Here is a 16,676-nt window from a genome sequence, read left to right on the forward strand (position 1 = left end):
CCTTGAAAAGAAAAACTGTTTTTTTTATAGCTGGTTCAACCAGTGTTGACCTCATGTTTTCCAATAAAGGATATAACACCAAGGGATGTAGATCGCAGTGCTGAAGATGAAGAAAGTGTGGTACTTAAAAAAATTAAAAGAAAAAAAAACAAGAAGAAAAAGAACGTAGCTGAAAATCGTTTGCAAAGTTTTAGTAACCACTTCTATTCACACATGCAAAATATCATAATACAACATTTTGCGTAATACACAGGAAATTTAGTCTTATAAAGAGAAAAGAATATAAAGGAACAAGCATATCGAGTGTACAGGAATTTAAGTTTTACCTTTTGGTTACGCATTGAAAGTTTTAACTGCCCCTCTCCCTCGCCACTCAAAAACAAATGTTTTTTTCAGTTGTTTGGTGTGCGGTTTGCTCTCTCTGCATCTTATACCAAGTCTATCAGAAGATGCTAAATTGTCGTCCAAGTAAAGGAGAGTGGACTGTTGCATGTCCCCCAAAGCAAAAAAGGCACAGACATTTCACATTCTTCATTGCATCACAGAATCATAATGCAAAGAAAAACCAAAGTCCATTTTCCTTCCCTTCTGGAAATCCATCACATTACACTCAATATGTTGTTATTACTAATCCACACTCTCCCTTTCTGGTACACACGGTATCTATAATGCCTGGGCAGCTGAGAAATTAAGAAGTTAACTTTAAGTGGTAAACTTTGAAATGACTTTTCGTCACCATGAGCTCATGGCCAGTCAGTTGCAACAATTTCCTAATGTCTCGCTTCAGGGTACTTGTACTGACAATACGAAACAGTTCCAAATCTTTCGTGTAAATACAAACAGGATATTTATTAGCGCTTTGAAGCATGAAAGTACAGTATACAAAAATTGGTTTAATGTTGGATGACCCGACTCTTGAAGAATTTGCTTTTATGATAAATATACCAAAGTTGGTACCACAGACCAATCATTGGTCACATAGGATTAAGTTAGTAAAGCTACATTTATTAATCTAGTCTGCACCTTTTACCTTTTTCCATCAGTCCATCACTAAATGTTTTATTTCCATGAGTCTTTTTTTTCTTTCCAAATAGGAAGAATTATTGATGTAGAACTTCAGAAACATTAGCAAAGCGAAACATTGTAGATAGCATTGAGGGGAAACATAATACCAGACATGGATTTTTTAGTGAGAGACCAGAAAATTTAAGATCACACATATACAACGGTGCTAATACCAAACAAAACTGCTGTGTTTAACACTGTTAGTCTTAGAAACTAAACCTGAGACTGCAAACTCTAAATACGCTTGAAAGCCACAATCTTGGTCAGACAGTGGTGCTAAATTCAATCTGAATCTAAACGACTTCCAAATTAGCCAGAATGATGATCAGTACAAGTAACTATAGGCCGACAAACGAGACAGAACGACGCAAATATTGTGGTCGGGATTGATCTGTACATAAGTTTCTTCAAAAAACTAGCTAGTTGCTATAAATTGATTGACTCTTTTATCATCTAAAGTAAAGTGTCTTACTACTCAAAGCCATTCATTATTGTACCTTCTGTTCTTCATTATCTTCCAGGATTTAAGTAATAATTACAAAAGAAACAAACATCATTTTTTGAGATGCCAACAAAAAAGAGAGTAAGCTTAGTTTTGCTTTCCATGATTCATCACATCTTGTGGATATACAGTAATAAGATTCTTCCAAAGTTGGGAGTCATTATTTTCACTGAACCCTAACACACATTATTCTTATTTTAAAAACCACACATTTTGGCTATGAGCAAAATCCTCAAAACAATTCACATCTTCTTAAACCCAAACAAAGGAGACTGAACTATAAAACATTGCCAAACCATGGACAGTTTCACTCAATGTAAAGTTTGTTTTCAGGACCTGAAAAACCTTTTTTATTACTACTACCTACAAGCGTATCCTTACAAATGCTGCAAAGTTGCTAATGGACAGGGGAGAGATCTGTACGCTATTTCATAGCACGATGCTTCTCTTACCAAAGGTCGGTTCTAGCGACTTAAAACTTTATAGTAACTTGGATCAAACGATTTCTCTTACAATTGCTTTCAGCAAAGATGTCAATAAAACTAGGTAGTACAATCTTAAAGAAACATGAAAAGTCTTACAATGTCCCATATCATAATGTTGCAAAATCCTAAAAAAAAAAAAAAAAAAAAAAAAAAAAGCATATATGGAGCTTGTTACCCCTCCTCCAACCATGGTGCCATCCACTGCTCGGATTTTTTTGGCTATGGCATATTTTCTATATCAGAGGCCTTGCAAAAACATTGTTAACTTGAAAAGACAGGGAAATTGACAACACTGACATTTTCTGCGAAACAGTTTAGAGTGAAACTCAGTATCTATCCTACAAAGAAAGATTCTAGTGTTTACCAAGAATTTGGAAATAAATTTCTAACACTGGCTAAACAATATAGAGCAGTGCAAAATATATTTTTATGTTTTTTTTTAATTTATGTTGCTTTCTTGCAATACTTTTACACATCACTTACTCTCAATATGCCCCTGTTTACAATTACTTTTGTTGCAAAACAAATAAGGGAATTTTACTCCTCTTTATTTTAAAATGATTCTTGAGGGAAAACTTGCTACAAATCCTCAGTTACTATCAAAGTTATATTTTAATTTTTAGTATTTTTTCTTTTGTCCTCTTTTATTTTTTGAATTTATTTTTTTGAAACGAAATGAAGTCAATGCCGACACGATTAGTCCAATCAAACTGCACAGATTTTACCAAACATAGACATATCAGGTATCATGTGTACAATTCTGAAGGGACCTCTTTGAAAGTTCATAATATGATAATACAAGAGATGCTTCTCTAAAAAGAAAAAAAAAGGGGAGGGTGGGATGAAAAAAAAAGGAAATGATAAGGAACTGTGACTTTACCATTTAGGACAAACTTTAAAATTGCCAGCATCTCGGGCAAATCTTGTGGCTTTGTGATGCCAGATTATTAAAGAGGAGTAGTGTACATCCTCACAAGCCACACTAATGTAACAAAGGCTAGATAGACAAGACGTCTCCGTTGAGTATAACAGACACACAGTTCCTAGCAGTAAAATGACCTTTGTTTCTGGCCTCCTGGATCATGGAGTGACATCAGTCTTCTGTCACTTAGCATACAATCTTGTGAATTCTTTAGCTGTATTTAATATAGTGAGATAAATAAAAAAAAAAAACGGGGAAAAATTAAATAAATATAACCACTAATCAAATCATGTCCAACACAGTGAGCACTAATAATGAAAAACAATAAATAAACAAAGCAAATTATTATGTATTTTAACATAAAATGGAATTTCAAGTACTGCAGCAAAAGTGTAACTCCAAGGCCCACATTCATAGGCTAATCACAACTGACTGATGCTGTCCGGCTGCCATTTCTGTATACAACTACTAGTTGTGTGTGTAACAATTTGATTAGTAATTTTAGGTCATAATTTACTTTGTATATAAAAGCAAAGTGTTATGCACACTTTATATGTACACTGCTTGTGTACATAGAACCTACTTTGGACTTTTTGTTGTTGCTATTTTATTACAAGAACAATGCATGATTCTGACATACCATACAAAATTAAAACACTAAATAACATGTCTGCAGTTTGTACAATTATTTTGGCTATTGTTTCATGTTCCTCGACCCCCAAACATTGAGCCAATTTCCCTACATTTAGAGCAGCGTTTTTCTGCTATAGGATGAAATTATCAGCTATCAACCAGCTCTGTAAAAACTCACCTTTATTTATGGCTGCTAATTCATTGACTTTCCACTGTTCTGCAACATCATTTGCTAGAGGGTCATCAGGGTTTGGCGCACTTAACAAGGCCTGAATAGAAAGGAGGACCGTCCTAATTTGTAACGCTGGACTCCATTTATCTGAAGGAAACCAAAATCAGAAAATGTGTTCAGTCTGTTTTGCAGATCTGATCCAGAACAATCAATGGAACCAATTTTTTATAAAAAATAAAAAGCAAATGTTAACATAAAGAGCCAGGAAATAAACTTATGCAATATGACTTCCTAGAGCAACATGGAGGTTCAAATTGACGTACGTTCAAAAGTAAAAGTCAAAGTGAAGTCGGTTTCATAGCAACTTCTTTTGTCTTAAAGTGATTACGTGTATACCGAAAAGAGAAAAAAAATAACATGTTTGATATAAAGTTTTACTTTTTGTTAATGGATGAAATATGTCATTTCATGACTCATTTTCATGGTTCGTCCAATAACCAGCTTAAACGAAGTTCCATATTTGAAAACGAAGTTTAATTTATTTCCTTTTTTGAAACGCACGGAATCACTTAAAGGAGTCTTGGTGCATTTTAGGTGCACCACTTGGAGGAAAGACTACTGTTTCTATGATGCACCAACAGAGCTACTCATTTACTCTGTACACCATTTCTTGGCAAAAGAGCTCCAGTCCAAGAGAACATACCTTTAAGGATATCGAGACATATTCTTCCCAGTTTGTCTATATTTGGATGGTAAATTTTGGTTACAAAACGCACTTTTGGAGCTGCCATTGGATATTCTTCGGGAAGAAATAACTCTAATTTGAAGATTCCACCCTCAAAAGGGCTCTGAAAGAGGGGAAAATAATAAACAATAACACATTGGCACTCAGTTACATTTACTCAGGAGAATGATAGGGATACATTAAAACTGAACAGTTTGAGTGGAATGGAATAAGAAGAACATTAAGATAAAATTGATTGAATAAGCTATGAGGAATGTTCATTTTGGCAGCACTGCAAAAATCAAATGTGACCCACTTGTCATATGATAAGTTGACAACATCACCAGACCCCCAACACCTACCACATGATAAGGTGACAACATCACCAGATCCCCACAACTACCGAACCTTCCCTGAATCTGTTTCCATCACTAGTGTAGTGTATACTTGAGTCCCTCACCCATTGCCATTTTTTAAAGGCCGATTTTAAAACAAAATATTAAAAATAAACACTGGCAATTTAGTCCAATCACTGTACTCACATCTTTAGGACCAGTTATCTCTACATGAAAATATCTTGCATTGTCTTCAGCAGGAATAGCAGAAATACCAGCAACAGGTTCTGCCATTAACCTTTGTGTTTCCTAAGAGGAGAAATAGGGAAACAATCATTTAAAAAATATATATCAATGATCTCTTTCTAACTTAAATCTTGAAATCAAATGGGCTTTTCTTTAATATCACTTGATTTTTGAAAGGATGGCGTTCTTACTTATTCACCTGATCACTCTCAGTGAACTACTGGATAATGCATCAAGCTAGTATGAAGGAAAATAATTATGTTTTTGCACCATGCACTGTCCATGGACTAGAAAGTGAAATTGTGCAAAAGTTTACATCTTCATAATGTAGTTTTGTGTAGTGCAGTGGTTAGTTACCACAACTTGAACATAGGCCTATAGTATAAGCATAAAAAAAAAAACCACCAAAAGCATCGCAAATGCTAAACCAACTCTGGGCCATGTAGACATGTTTCCCACATTCAGCTTCATATCCCGTTCATGATAAGAAAAAAAAATTGTACAGCTGAATTGAAATCTCACATGAAATTTTTCATCGGTTCTTCTCTGATTATTGACAACCTGCTTTCCCTTAAGGCCGTGGCAATTCTTACCACTAGTCGTAACAAATATTTATAAACTATTCTTACGACATCGGCGAATTCATGCGAATTCAAAGTAAATAAAGCAACTGCGCAAGTAGTAGGGGTAACCCTAACCCTAACTCTAACCCTCAATCCAACCCTAACCCTGAACCTAACCCTAACCGGAAATTATTGTTACTCCTGGTCGTAAAAATAGTACTCCTAGTCGTAAAAATAGCAACTGCGCATGCGCAAAAGGTCATTATTGTTACGACTAGTCGTAAGAATAGCCACTTTGTTCCCTTAATCCCAAAGGTTGCAATTGGCACTGGTGTGACTCGTCTCCTGACAATCATTGATGGCCAATAATCAATGTGTTTATCAATTCATGCTGTAGGCCTATATTATTACATTGCTCTGCTTAAATAAGTGTAAAAGCTGTTACTGCTAGTGTAAGTTAGGCTTAGCCTAGACCATCCATACAATTACAATGCTATGACGACGCCTGAACAGACTAGGCCTACGCTAGGTTATGGTCTAACACTTACAGTAAGGGCTAAGGCTATGCTGACCACTAAAAAGGTAGGATAACTAATTGTACGTACTAAGGATTAATATAAACCTTATGCCTAATCGATTTTGTTCACGTCGTTACGACTTTAATATATGAAATTATAAAGTTACCTTTAATATTCTCCTCGGGAGTCCCGCCGACGTCGACATTTCTGTGCTCTTTGTTACATAAAACCTTGAAATCTGAAGGATGGGTTGTGCGTTCACGGCTGTGTACACTGCGGTCGAGTTTCTCGTGTAGGTTAGGCTACAGCCTCAACTGTAATTTTGGTCGTACAACAGGGTAAGTAAGGTACATGCATAGTACATGACTTCGAGAACGACCAAGTATACTTCCGGTTCGTTGAACGAGTGCATGCTGGGATGCTTACTCGGTTGCGCGCCAATTACGTCAATAATACACCAATCTTTTATAGAGCTGTATAGTGTGTCGAATGCCTCACGGTCGCACACTTCACGTTCCCATGTAACATGATGTAAGGATACTATGCTTTTGTAAATACATAAACCTATATACAAAGGAGCATGGCACTGGATGGTGGCCCACACTTCCCCGACGGAATGTAAAAAATCCTCAGCGGAACGAGTTGACCCCAGACTGTGACGACTGTGGTGACTGGTATGCCTCCCAACCTTCCCCTTGCGCACGCCAATTTGATGATAATTTAACAACGAGGAGGAAATACGGTGACAATGTCAAAGAACAAGAAAATAATAATATATAAACAACACACAGCTGTATATATCCGCCTATCACTTTGAAGTTGTCCTCTGCAGTTTGGCTATGTTTCTTACAGGGAAGATGTAGCTTATGTTTCTGAGACTAGTGTTTGAGTATTGTTCTCCACAACAAAGCTCGCAATATTATAATGAAAATAAGTGTGCACACTCACGACAAACCAGATTCTGGTGAAGAAGTTAGTGTTTTCCCATTAAGAAGTAAAGTTCCTGCTTAAAATTGGCTCCCGGCTACTTAACTAGTCAGCCAAGCAGCTAGGCTAAGCAAGCTCTTCTTCAATGTTTTGAGAAGATTATTTGGCATTATTTCAGGAAAAAAAGTGCGAAGACGTTATTCTAAAAATGATATCACAGAGTAGTAGTTGTGCTTGAAGTGTCATGAGGATTTTCTTCATTTGATACTTCGATAAGTTTCTTTGACAGAGGTGGTATTTGCAAATGTTGGTTCTGTAAAGTATTTCAGTTATGGATATTAAAGCCAACGTTCTACTGCTTCTTTCTTTCTCTTTTTATTTTAATTAAAATGTTCTTCCTCCGCGTCAGCTCATGTATTTACTCTATTCAACTCATGAGTTATGAAAATGTTTTCCTATCTCAAATGTCTATTTTCCCGTTGATTAGTCTCATAGTTGTGTGGGGCGATAATAAGAGCATGTTGATTATTATAAACAAGTGCTGTTTATTTCCCTCCGTTCTTAGTTTGGGGGTTTAATGTCTTTTAAATATTCGTATTTTAAAATGTCCGTTTTGATACCGTTTAAGTTAGTCTTATCGGCTCATACGATGCTAGGACTGCGCTTGTCAACACTAGAATACTAATGTCTCTGGATGAAAGGTGGCGCTATTAATTTTTCTTTCAATTTTGCACATGTCATGGATGACATTGCAAATGGCCATTGTACGCTGTTGTTACTAGCGTTACATTTTTATACCACTGTTGAGTTCGCAGAACCGGATCTGTGAATACGTAGGCTAGGCTAAACGCACATTGGAGAATCGTATTCACAAGGAAACAGGTCAGGATACATCTTCTTATTTATTTACAAGAAACAACGAAATTTCGATCTATCGCTCAAAATGTCTTTAGAGGGTCTTGAACACGAGGGGTTATTGAAGAATCCTGACCTTGGATTATCCCAACTTAAGTTTCTATTATCACAAGAAAGTCATAAAAAAGATGCCGGTGTACGAAAGGAACTCATCGACGGTGTAACAAACAGTAGTGAGTCCTTGCACGATTTTGTGTAGTGCAATGTGCGGCTACTTCACAAGACCTTTTCTTGATATTATTAATTGGCCTAGCACCATTATGTCGTATTAGTTATTCCTTAGGCCTAAATGTAGGCTAGCTTGTTGTTTAGGATATCCTAGTAATTTTTGTTCATTGTTTTAGGCCATGAGTGTTAAAACAAGGGGTTTCACTTGAAATTAGAACATAATTTGTATCGGCCTATGCCTAATACAGTTTTCATATCTAGGCCTAGTTTATCGCCAGTTTTTTTACTTCAAATACCATATTTTTAAGTCCAATAAAGGATAAAATCACCAAGGTGTGAAAAATTTTTACCACTAAGGAACAGTTCAGATATAAACAATAGGACTGATAAATTGTCTTACCACATAATATACTCAGCAGTTAGGAGTAATTGCAGAATCCCCTGCAACTCGCACACACACAGGGCTTTTTTAAAACACTTATACATTGTATAAGCAGCAGTTAATCCAGCAATGTGAATAATTTTCAAAGTGATGCTGCATTGAGGATCATCAGTTCACAGTTGTCACAATTTTTAAATCAACTTAGTTGGAAGTAATTGCTGACCTTCACTTTTGTTTAAATCTGAATTTAGATATGGCACCTTTCTATGAAGAACTGTGCAAAGATCTTGGTTGGTCTGTGGACAAGACTTTACTGCAGAAAATGAAAGATGCAAATGAAAAGGAATTAAAAACTCTGGATGAGAAGATTGAAGATGCAGAGCAGAATCTGGGAGAATCAGAGGTGCGGGATGCCCTCCTTGCCAAGGCTGAATACCTCTGCAAAATTGGGGATAAGGTAAGATAGGTCAAAACTCCTTAAGTGGAATGCCAATAGAAGCACTCTTTTGTGCCACAAAGACACTAGCTGTTATGAATTAATTTGGTTCATCAAAGGTAAAGTCTAGTATTGTTGTATTATTATTATTATTTTCATTTATATTTATTGTGTTGGTTGTATATTAAGACTGTCAAACTTTTATCTGACTATCTCTCATTGTTATGTCTCTTCAATAAACAGGAGGCCTGTCTGTCAGCTTTTCGGAAAGCATTTGAGAAGACCGTTGCCCTGGGACATCGATTAGATATAATATTTCATCAAATCAGAGTTGGCCTATTCTGGTTGGACAATGATATCATCACAAGAAATATTGAGAAAGCTAAAAGGTAAGGCAACAAGAGGTAGACCTGCCAAAATTGTTAGAGAGAGATGAAACCTGAATGGGCTTTAATATGTAATCAATCTGTCAAATTGTCATTCAAAGCCATTTAAAGTATTTTAACTAGATGATATCAGATGTTAGACAACGTAAAACAGTCTACACCGAGTAAATCATTCTTTGTGTTACCTACAGAACTATGGACAGCACTCTTGCCCAACTAGACACTTAAAAGGGCAATTTGAGTCCAAAGTTTGATTATTAAAGGGTTGTTAAGCTTGAAGTTTCCATTTTCCTTAGAGAGGAGAACAAACAAAAGCCTCATATTTGCATTATGTGATATGATACTGTAGACATGATTATGGTGAACAGCAACCTTTCCCCACTCCCTCTGTCACTGTTTGTCCAATTTGTGGTGGCATGTTACCCGTAGGAGGTACCTCTGTCAGTTTCCCTTTGTCTTGCCGTAAGTTTTATGGGGGAAAGTGCTCAGTGTTGTTACAGCCTACAGGATCCCATATTTGAAGGCATAGCAGCTCACAAGAAGTAGTGATGAAACTGGACTCATTGTTCTACAGGTACTTAAGCACTGGAAACACATTCCATGTTAAACTATAGAAATAGTGCCAGTACTTATCAAAAGCAATTTCATTGTAGTAAAGATTCTGCTACATGTGGTCAAATGGTTAGTAAGTTAAGTAACACTGTTTATTATTTGACATTTAGGATGTTCAGTTGATAAGTAATTCTAGAATTCTAACTGAATGGTTACATAATTTACAACCTATTGTAGGTAAGCCGTATATCGCAAGACCGACCATTTGAGAAACTTCGTCCAGTTATCGGAGACCACAAAATTTCTTTTCATACAACAAAAGCTTTCTTGACATTGTATAAGCAACAAGCAGCCTTAAATAGTATTACAGCACTCTGGCATAGAGGTCTTCCATTATGCATTAATCTGGTTAGACAACTAATATTTCAGTTTGGTAAACTTTGGTTGACCTAGAAAGAAATACCTGGCACGACCGACCATTTGAGAAATTTCGTCCAGTTATCGGAGACCACAAAATTTCTTGTCATACAACAAAAGCTTTATTGACATTGTATAAGCAACAAGCAGCCTTAAATAGTATTACAGCACTCTGGCATAGAGGTCTTCCACTATACATTAATTTGATTAGACAACTAATTTCTCTGTTTGGTAAACTTTGGTTGACCTAGAAAGAAATACCTGGATTGTCGAGAGTCGCTTGTGTCATAATTCTCTTTGGAAAGTTGTGTCTATGGAATCTCTGCTATTGCTTGCAGTTATGCACTGTACCCACAATTCTTACATTTCTTTCACTGTTTAGCATGATCGATGAAGGCGGTGACTGGGATCGAAGGAATCGCTTGAAAGTTTACCAGGGTCTCTACTCCATGTCCGTCAGAGACTTCAAGAGTGCTGCTAATTTCTTCCTCGACACAGTTTCAACGTTTACCTCTTACGAGCTCATGGATTACAAACAATTCGTCACCTATACCGTTCTTATGGCTATGATATCAATCGAACGAACAGAGCTGAGAACCAAAGTAAGCCGTCTCGCAGTAGCTTTTCTGAGATGAGAATTTAGATATTAAAATAAGGGGTTAATCAACGGTCTAGCGTGCGTTACTCACAGGATTAATGCACGATCGGGGGATAATGCAAGCGATGCACGAGGGCCGAGCCCGAGTGCATCCAGCGATAGCATTAACACCCGGATTGCATTAATCATGTGAGTAACGCACGCTAGACCGTTGATTAACCCCGTTCATTCATACACTACCATTTGTGTGGGGGAAAAATCATAAAACAAAACATTTTTGGTTACATATAACCAAAGATTTATTAAAGTGATGCCCCGTAATTTTACCGTGCGTTACTCATAGGATTAACCACGGTCAGCTGACCTGAATGGACCAATAGGATTCAGGAATCTTTACTAAGTATGAATGAACAAGCTTTTAACAATGGAATTTTCATTTCAACTGTTTCACTAGTTTGCATTATTTGCGGGAAATATTGACTGTAAGACATCATAGAACTTTGGGAACAAGTGTATAAACAAAATCACAAAATTTAACAAGATTGAAGATTCCCTTTCGAGGTAGTTCATTAATCCTTGCAAGTTATCAAGCAGTTGATGTTTATGTGCCCCTGTTTTGAGTATCATAATTTGACAAATTTGTACAAAATGTTGATACAGACATTCTGTGAGAGTTGCATTATAACTGACTCATTAATTCGGTGTCATTGAGGAAGACACTAAGGTGCATGAGTGTTGGTTAAAAGATGCTATCTTTGAGTTTAAAGCCTGGACATTGAAGTTATTGTAAAAAGCTGATATTGCTGTCGAATCAGTAATAAAAGAAACGTCCAATAAAGATGATACACTGGGATTAGTATGCACCAGGGGCATCCCACATGACATTAAAAATTACAGATTAAAATAATCAACCACACACCAACTATTGTTTTGTTCTTTATGGAGTTGTTTAATAGTGGGGCCACAGAAAGCTAACTCACTAGCCTCACTATGCCCAACGGTGATTTAAAAGATCATGTTTCTCATTTGTATATCCTGCCATTTTTTTTGTTTTTACCTTGTCCATTTATTTACCTTTTTCTTTTTTCTTCTCTTAATTTTTGAGGTTGTGAAAGGTTCAGAAATCCTGGAGGTCCTCCACAGTCTACCAGATCTCAAGACTTTCCTTTTTTCATTGTACAATTGTCAATATGCAGACTTCTTCAAAATGCTTGGTGAGTAACAGTTGCAAGGTTTTTTTTAATTTTTTTTTATGATTTATACTGTGAGTGTCATATTAATATATAATATTTTTTCTGCTTCAGTTTCCACTACACCCCTTTCAAATTGTGTTTCACAAGATTCATTATTTCCACTCTGTGAACTTGGTCTCTTCAAGATGTATTTTAAAATATCATCGGACTATTGACACTGCTGAGGTATTTTGATATTAAAATTATGCTTTCACTCTCCTATAGCTGCTGTGGAACAGGAGCTGAAGAATGACAGGCTGACCTCACCGCATTACAGATATTATTGTCGGGAAATGAGAGTACTAGCATACACCCAACTACTGGAATCCTACCGTAGTCTAACCCTGCCGTATATGGCAAACGCGTTTGGCGTTAGCATCGATTTTATCGACCAGTGAGTGGATGAGAAGCATTTTCAGGTTGGGGGGGAGGGGTTGGGGGAAGATGGGGGGGTCTGCAATGAAATACATGTACATTGCCTTGTAATAACTCTGCCTGCATCTTTTTACAAAGACTAAATCAGTGAGAGGATTTTAAAGAAGCATTTCATGAGGTGTTTATAGACAGATCTTTAAAGTGACATAGGGGGAAGGAATTTTGTGAGGTATTTCAAGGGTGTTTATTATCAAGAGGTATTTTTAAGATGTTGTCAAACAATATTTTACAAGGTGCTCTTTACAGCAACTTTTTCGAGTTGATTTTGATGATTTCATCATTGTCATCCGATACATAATTGTTACCCGATACCAAAAAATCCCATAGCGACGTAACTCATTAGTTTAGCTGGTCCATTTTCATTTTAGAAAATGCAGTGAAAAATTGACAATTTTGAAATATTCATACATGTGTGAGTTTTTACAAACATTTACAAATGTCTGGGCGAGGAAACATCGATAAATAAATAGAATCCTTGATTACTTAGTTCGTTAACTTTCAGTTGGTGCAAACAAAACTATACAGGTGTTACAGTTTGGTGAACCACAATCTTTCTTTGGTAGATTTGGTCAAGTTTACCGACAAACTCCAGAGAGATGGTGAAATATCGATGTTAAGTAAAAAGCAATCTTAGGCTGGAAGAAGTGCCTTCTAATGATGAAATTGGGAAAATGTATGTTATGTATGTTAATGAGATTTACATAGCGTTGCAAGAATTGGCATATTCATTGCAATATTATCCGCATGGCGGTTGCATTTAAGTCACCAATAAATCAGTAATTTATTAACAAATTTATAGAAAAAATCTGTTGTTATGGTTACAATTGTTTAACATGTTTTCATGGGTTTTTTTTTTTTTCATACATTTTTTCATTAAATTTTCTTTATCAATCAGAGAGCTCTCCAGATTTATTGCTGCTGGACGTCTTCACTGTAAGATTGATAAAGTCGGAGGCATCGTGGAAACCAATCGGCCAGACAGCAAGAACTGGCAGTACCAGGTGAGAACAATTAATTTGAATGAAAGTTTAATAACATGCTGGTTGGTGCCCTTGATTGATTGAAATACAATTGAATTTAATTGAAATGTTTCAATTGAAGTTTCCCACAATCTGGTGGTAGTAAAACATATCTGTAAAAGGAAAGATAAGGTACCTAGTTCTACCTACGTTACCCTAAATAATGACCTGTCGGTCCTCACATAGGAGTTGCTGTCGTATACAAAATATCTTAACAAAAGGTGGGATCATGCTGCAAGACCAAGAGCTGATGTTATAACCCTTGTTTGCTTGTTTATATGCCAGCATACTAAATCGTATTCATATTTTTGGTGAATTTTTTTTTTTTTTTCTTAACTGTTAGTATATGAAGACACTTATATTGTTGACTATAACACATATTTCAATAATTTGGAAAATTTCTGCTGAAAAAGATGTGCTACTTTTTTTTTACATTTATTTTTCAATATTTTTTTTTACAGGCCACAATCAAGCAAGGAGATATTTTGTTGAACAGAGTCCAAAAACTGAGCAGAGTAATAAACATCTGAGAAGAGGAACATGACCAAAAGCGTAAAAGAAAGTCTTTGTTTACAAACAAACAGCAGATGACTACTTCATTATTTGTTTTGTACATTATTATTGTTATTGTTGGCTCCAAAGGCCTGGGGATGAGGGGAGGTGGGCAGGGTATGCCAAAGTGGCCAACACACCCTGGAATAGTAATAACACCCACTTTGATCAGTCGCCGTTTCGTTTCCTCAATGAAATTATCAGCACTAAAGGGATCTAGGATTTCTCAGAAGCTTGAGCCCCGGTCCAGATTGGGTATCGATACAACCCAAAATTTCTATCGCAATAGTAGTGCCAGGAAGACATTGGTAAAAAGTAAGGACTGTATGTGTACAAAGCATGCTAACTTTTCCACTATTTACCTTGTATAATAAAAAAAGCTCAAGTTGTTTTTGGCTAATTGATAGTACCAAAAAAGGTTTACAATGGGGCATTGCCCTTTGGGTACCCCTCCCTGGATGGGCCCTGGAAAGTGTTTTGTCCAGGCTCTCATAGCAAAGTGTTGCTAAGAGGCTTTCTGGCTCTTGTGACTCTACACTTCACAGAATTGTTTGAAGTAAAAACCACGTTCTTGGAATTAAATTTTTATTCCTTGCCAGGGCAGAAGGAATCTTTGAGATGGTAATGGCATGTGTGTGTATGTGGCACTTGCTTGTAAACACTGTTACTCAAAGAGTTCATAGTGGATCAACTCCATACTTGGTATGTGGATCAATCTTTGAGTACAAGAACCCTATTGTTTTCTGTGAAGTTCAATGGTCATTTTGACACAGAGGTCAAAGTCTGAACACATTGTAAACATGACTCTAAAAAGAACATCATTGATGAATTTCATACATGGTATACAGATCAAGAAGCCAATTGAAGTTGGTAGAGGTCAAAGGTCATACGCAGGCAACATTTAAGTCAAAATCTGAAAATTGTGTAAACATGATAGCTCAAGAAGTACATCTTCCTTGAACTTGCTTACCAGTGGATTAAATGATTGATGCTCACAGGGGAGTGCTACAAATATGAGCTGAAAATCTCTGATCTTTTCTGGTTCTCACTTAATTCTTGGACGAATTTAACTCGCTTGCTCCACATTAGTCCGACAGTTATTTGGAATTTTGAGCAAATTGTATTTCAAGGAATCACAAAGCCAACTGGCTCTTCTTGGTTCTGAAGATAATCAGCTACATGATTTTACATATGTATATTACATATGAAATGGCTAATGGCTTGAACAATGATGGTGTGCCAGCACTGCAGCTAATTGCTTTGATTTATTGAGTTACATCAATTGTTTAACAGAATGATACTGGAATTAAATATTTAAAATTAATTTGTGTTGAAATGTTAAAATTGTTCAGCAAATTGAAGTCCCATGAGTAAATAACAACCCTGGCTGTTATAAGAACAGTCCTGGGATATGAGGAATAACTTTATTTCCCCATGTGCTTTTTCTTATGCATACAAACGTAACACATGCAGATATCTAAAGTGATACCCATGTCTCTGAGTAACTTCAGATATTGCTTCCTTTATAAATGAAAGATATTTATTCATCTTTGTGAGAGATAATAGTATGAGCCATTTTGAGGGTTGGCGGCCAAGGAGTGTGGTAGGGGGGGGGGGAGAGAAGAGGGGCTGAATACCATTTGGATGAGTTATAACTAATGGTAAGCACCACATTATCTTCTCATCAAGAAATTGTGGACATGACTTAATAACATTAACAAATAGCTGTCAAACATTAAATACATTTTTTCAAGTGATTTCTTGGGTGATTTCTTGTTTTTTGTTTGTTTCTTGTTCATATTGACTTTTTTCCCTCTCTGATATTCCAATGTCAAGGTTATTAGTCACCATGTCAGATTCTTGGAATAATAGGAACGTACTGGCAGATCCAGTTTTAATTCACTGCTGGTTTCTGCCTCCACCTCCCCCCCCCCCTCCCCGCACCACCCTTCACCTGCATAACCCCACCCCCTCCTGCATAACGCCACCCCATGCGTTTTAGGTTCGTAAGTTCCATTATTATTATTATTTTTTCAGAAGTCGCATACTCCAAGAATTGATATTCAAGTTAGAGCAAGTACATCCGCCCAGTGATACTTATATTACACCGTATGTATCCATAGTGAAAGAGCGCCCTTCGTTTTCACATTAGCCCAAGAAAATCCTGGTTATGTGGCCATTTCTGCTGTATGTTTCTAACCGGTATTACTACCCGATTTTACATTAATCACCACGCCTTTACCTTTAGCAATTCCTGTACCAGAAGCGACAGAAGATGGTACACTTTGGGAAGGGAGGGGCGGGTGAGGGAGGGGTGGGGTGGGAGAACAAACTACGTAGGGCAGTGGGAAATGTTAGTCTGATTAAAGGAAGCCCTTCTTTTTATATTGTGCCGTAAATTCCAATATTTCAATGTTTTTCAACGAAACTTTTTTTTTCTGTATGTTTCATCAAAAGTTGACGTTTTAATAAACAAAAGGACATTTATCATT

General features: G+C 36.5%; 2 protein-coding genes across 2 annotated transcripts; one reads left to right on the forward strand and one right to left on the reverse strand.

Moving 5' to 3' along the window:
* Positions 1-185: 185 nt before the first annotated feature.
* LOC139961046 (ubiquitin-conjugating enzyme E2 N-like) lies at positions 186-6,535 on the reverse strand. The gene is made up of 5 exons (XM_071959878.1): positions 6,332-6,535; positions 5,046-5,147; positions 4,483-4,627; positions 3,786-3,926; positions 186-3,188 (listed from the first exon to the last, which is right to left on the reverse strand). The coding sequence occupies exons 1-5, from the start codon at positions 6,368-6,370 to the stop codon at positions 3,157-3,159; spliced, it is 459 nt and encodes a 152-aa protein (XP_071815979.1). The 5' UTR covers positions 6,371-6,535; the 3' UTR covers positions 186-3,156.
* A 1,343-nt stretch (positions 6,536-7,878) lies between these two features.
* Positions 7,879-15,948, forward strand: LOC139961602 (26S proteasome non-ATPase regulatory subunit 6-like). The gene is made up of 8 exons (XM_071960920.1): positions 7,879-8,180; positions 8,809-9,014; positions 9,237-9,382; positions 10,731-10,950; positions 12,052-12,160; positions 12,404-12,572; positions 13,509-13,614; positions 14,094-15,948. Exons 1-8 carry the CDS (start codon positions 8,036-8,038, stop codon positions 14,160-14,162), a joined length of 1,170 nt encoding a protein of 389 aa, XP_071817021.1. The 5' UTR covers positions 7,879-8,035; the 3' UTR covers positions 14,163-15,948.
* Positions 15,949-16,676: the final 728 nt, after the last annotated feature.

Source organism: Apostichopus japonicus, chromosome 20 (assembly GCF_037975245.1).
Source record: "Apostichopus japonicus isolate 1M-3 chromosome 20, ASM3797524v1, whole genome shotgun sequence".
In the NCBI taxonomy this organism is placed as follows: domain Eukaryota; kingdom Metazoa; phylum Echinodermata; class Holothuroidea; order Aspidochirotida; family Stichopodidae; genus Apostichopus; species Apostichopus japonicus.

Coding starts and splice junctions, on each gene's coding strand:
- LOC139961602 (XM_071960920.1), top strand. CDS start 8,036: ATGTCTTTAGAGGGTCTTGAACACGAGGGGTTATTGAAGAATCCTGAC. Junction 9,015..9,236: donor TCTGCAAAATTGGGGATAAG/GTAAGATAGGTC, acceptor TTCAATAAACAG/GAGGCCTGTCTGTCAGCTTT. Junction 12,573..13,508: donor AGCATCGATTTTATCGACCA/GTGAGTGGATGA, acceptor TTTATCAATCAG/AGAGCTCTCCAGATTTATTG.
- LOC139961046 (XM_071959878.1), bottom strand. CDS start 6,370: ATGTCGACGTCGGCGGGACTCCCGAGGAGAATATTAAAG. Junction 5,148..6,331: donor TCCCGAGGAGAATATTAAAG/GTAACTTTATAA, acceptor TTCTCCTCTTAG/GAAACACAAAGGTTAATGGC. Junction 3,927..4,482: donor ATGTCTCGATATCCTTAAAG/GTATGTTCTCTT, acceptor GGTTTCCTTCAG/ATAAATGGAGTCCAGCGTTA.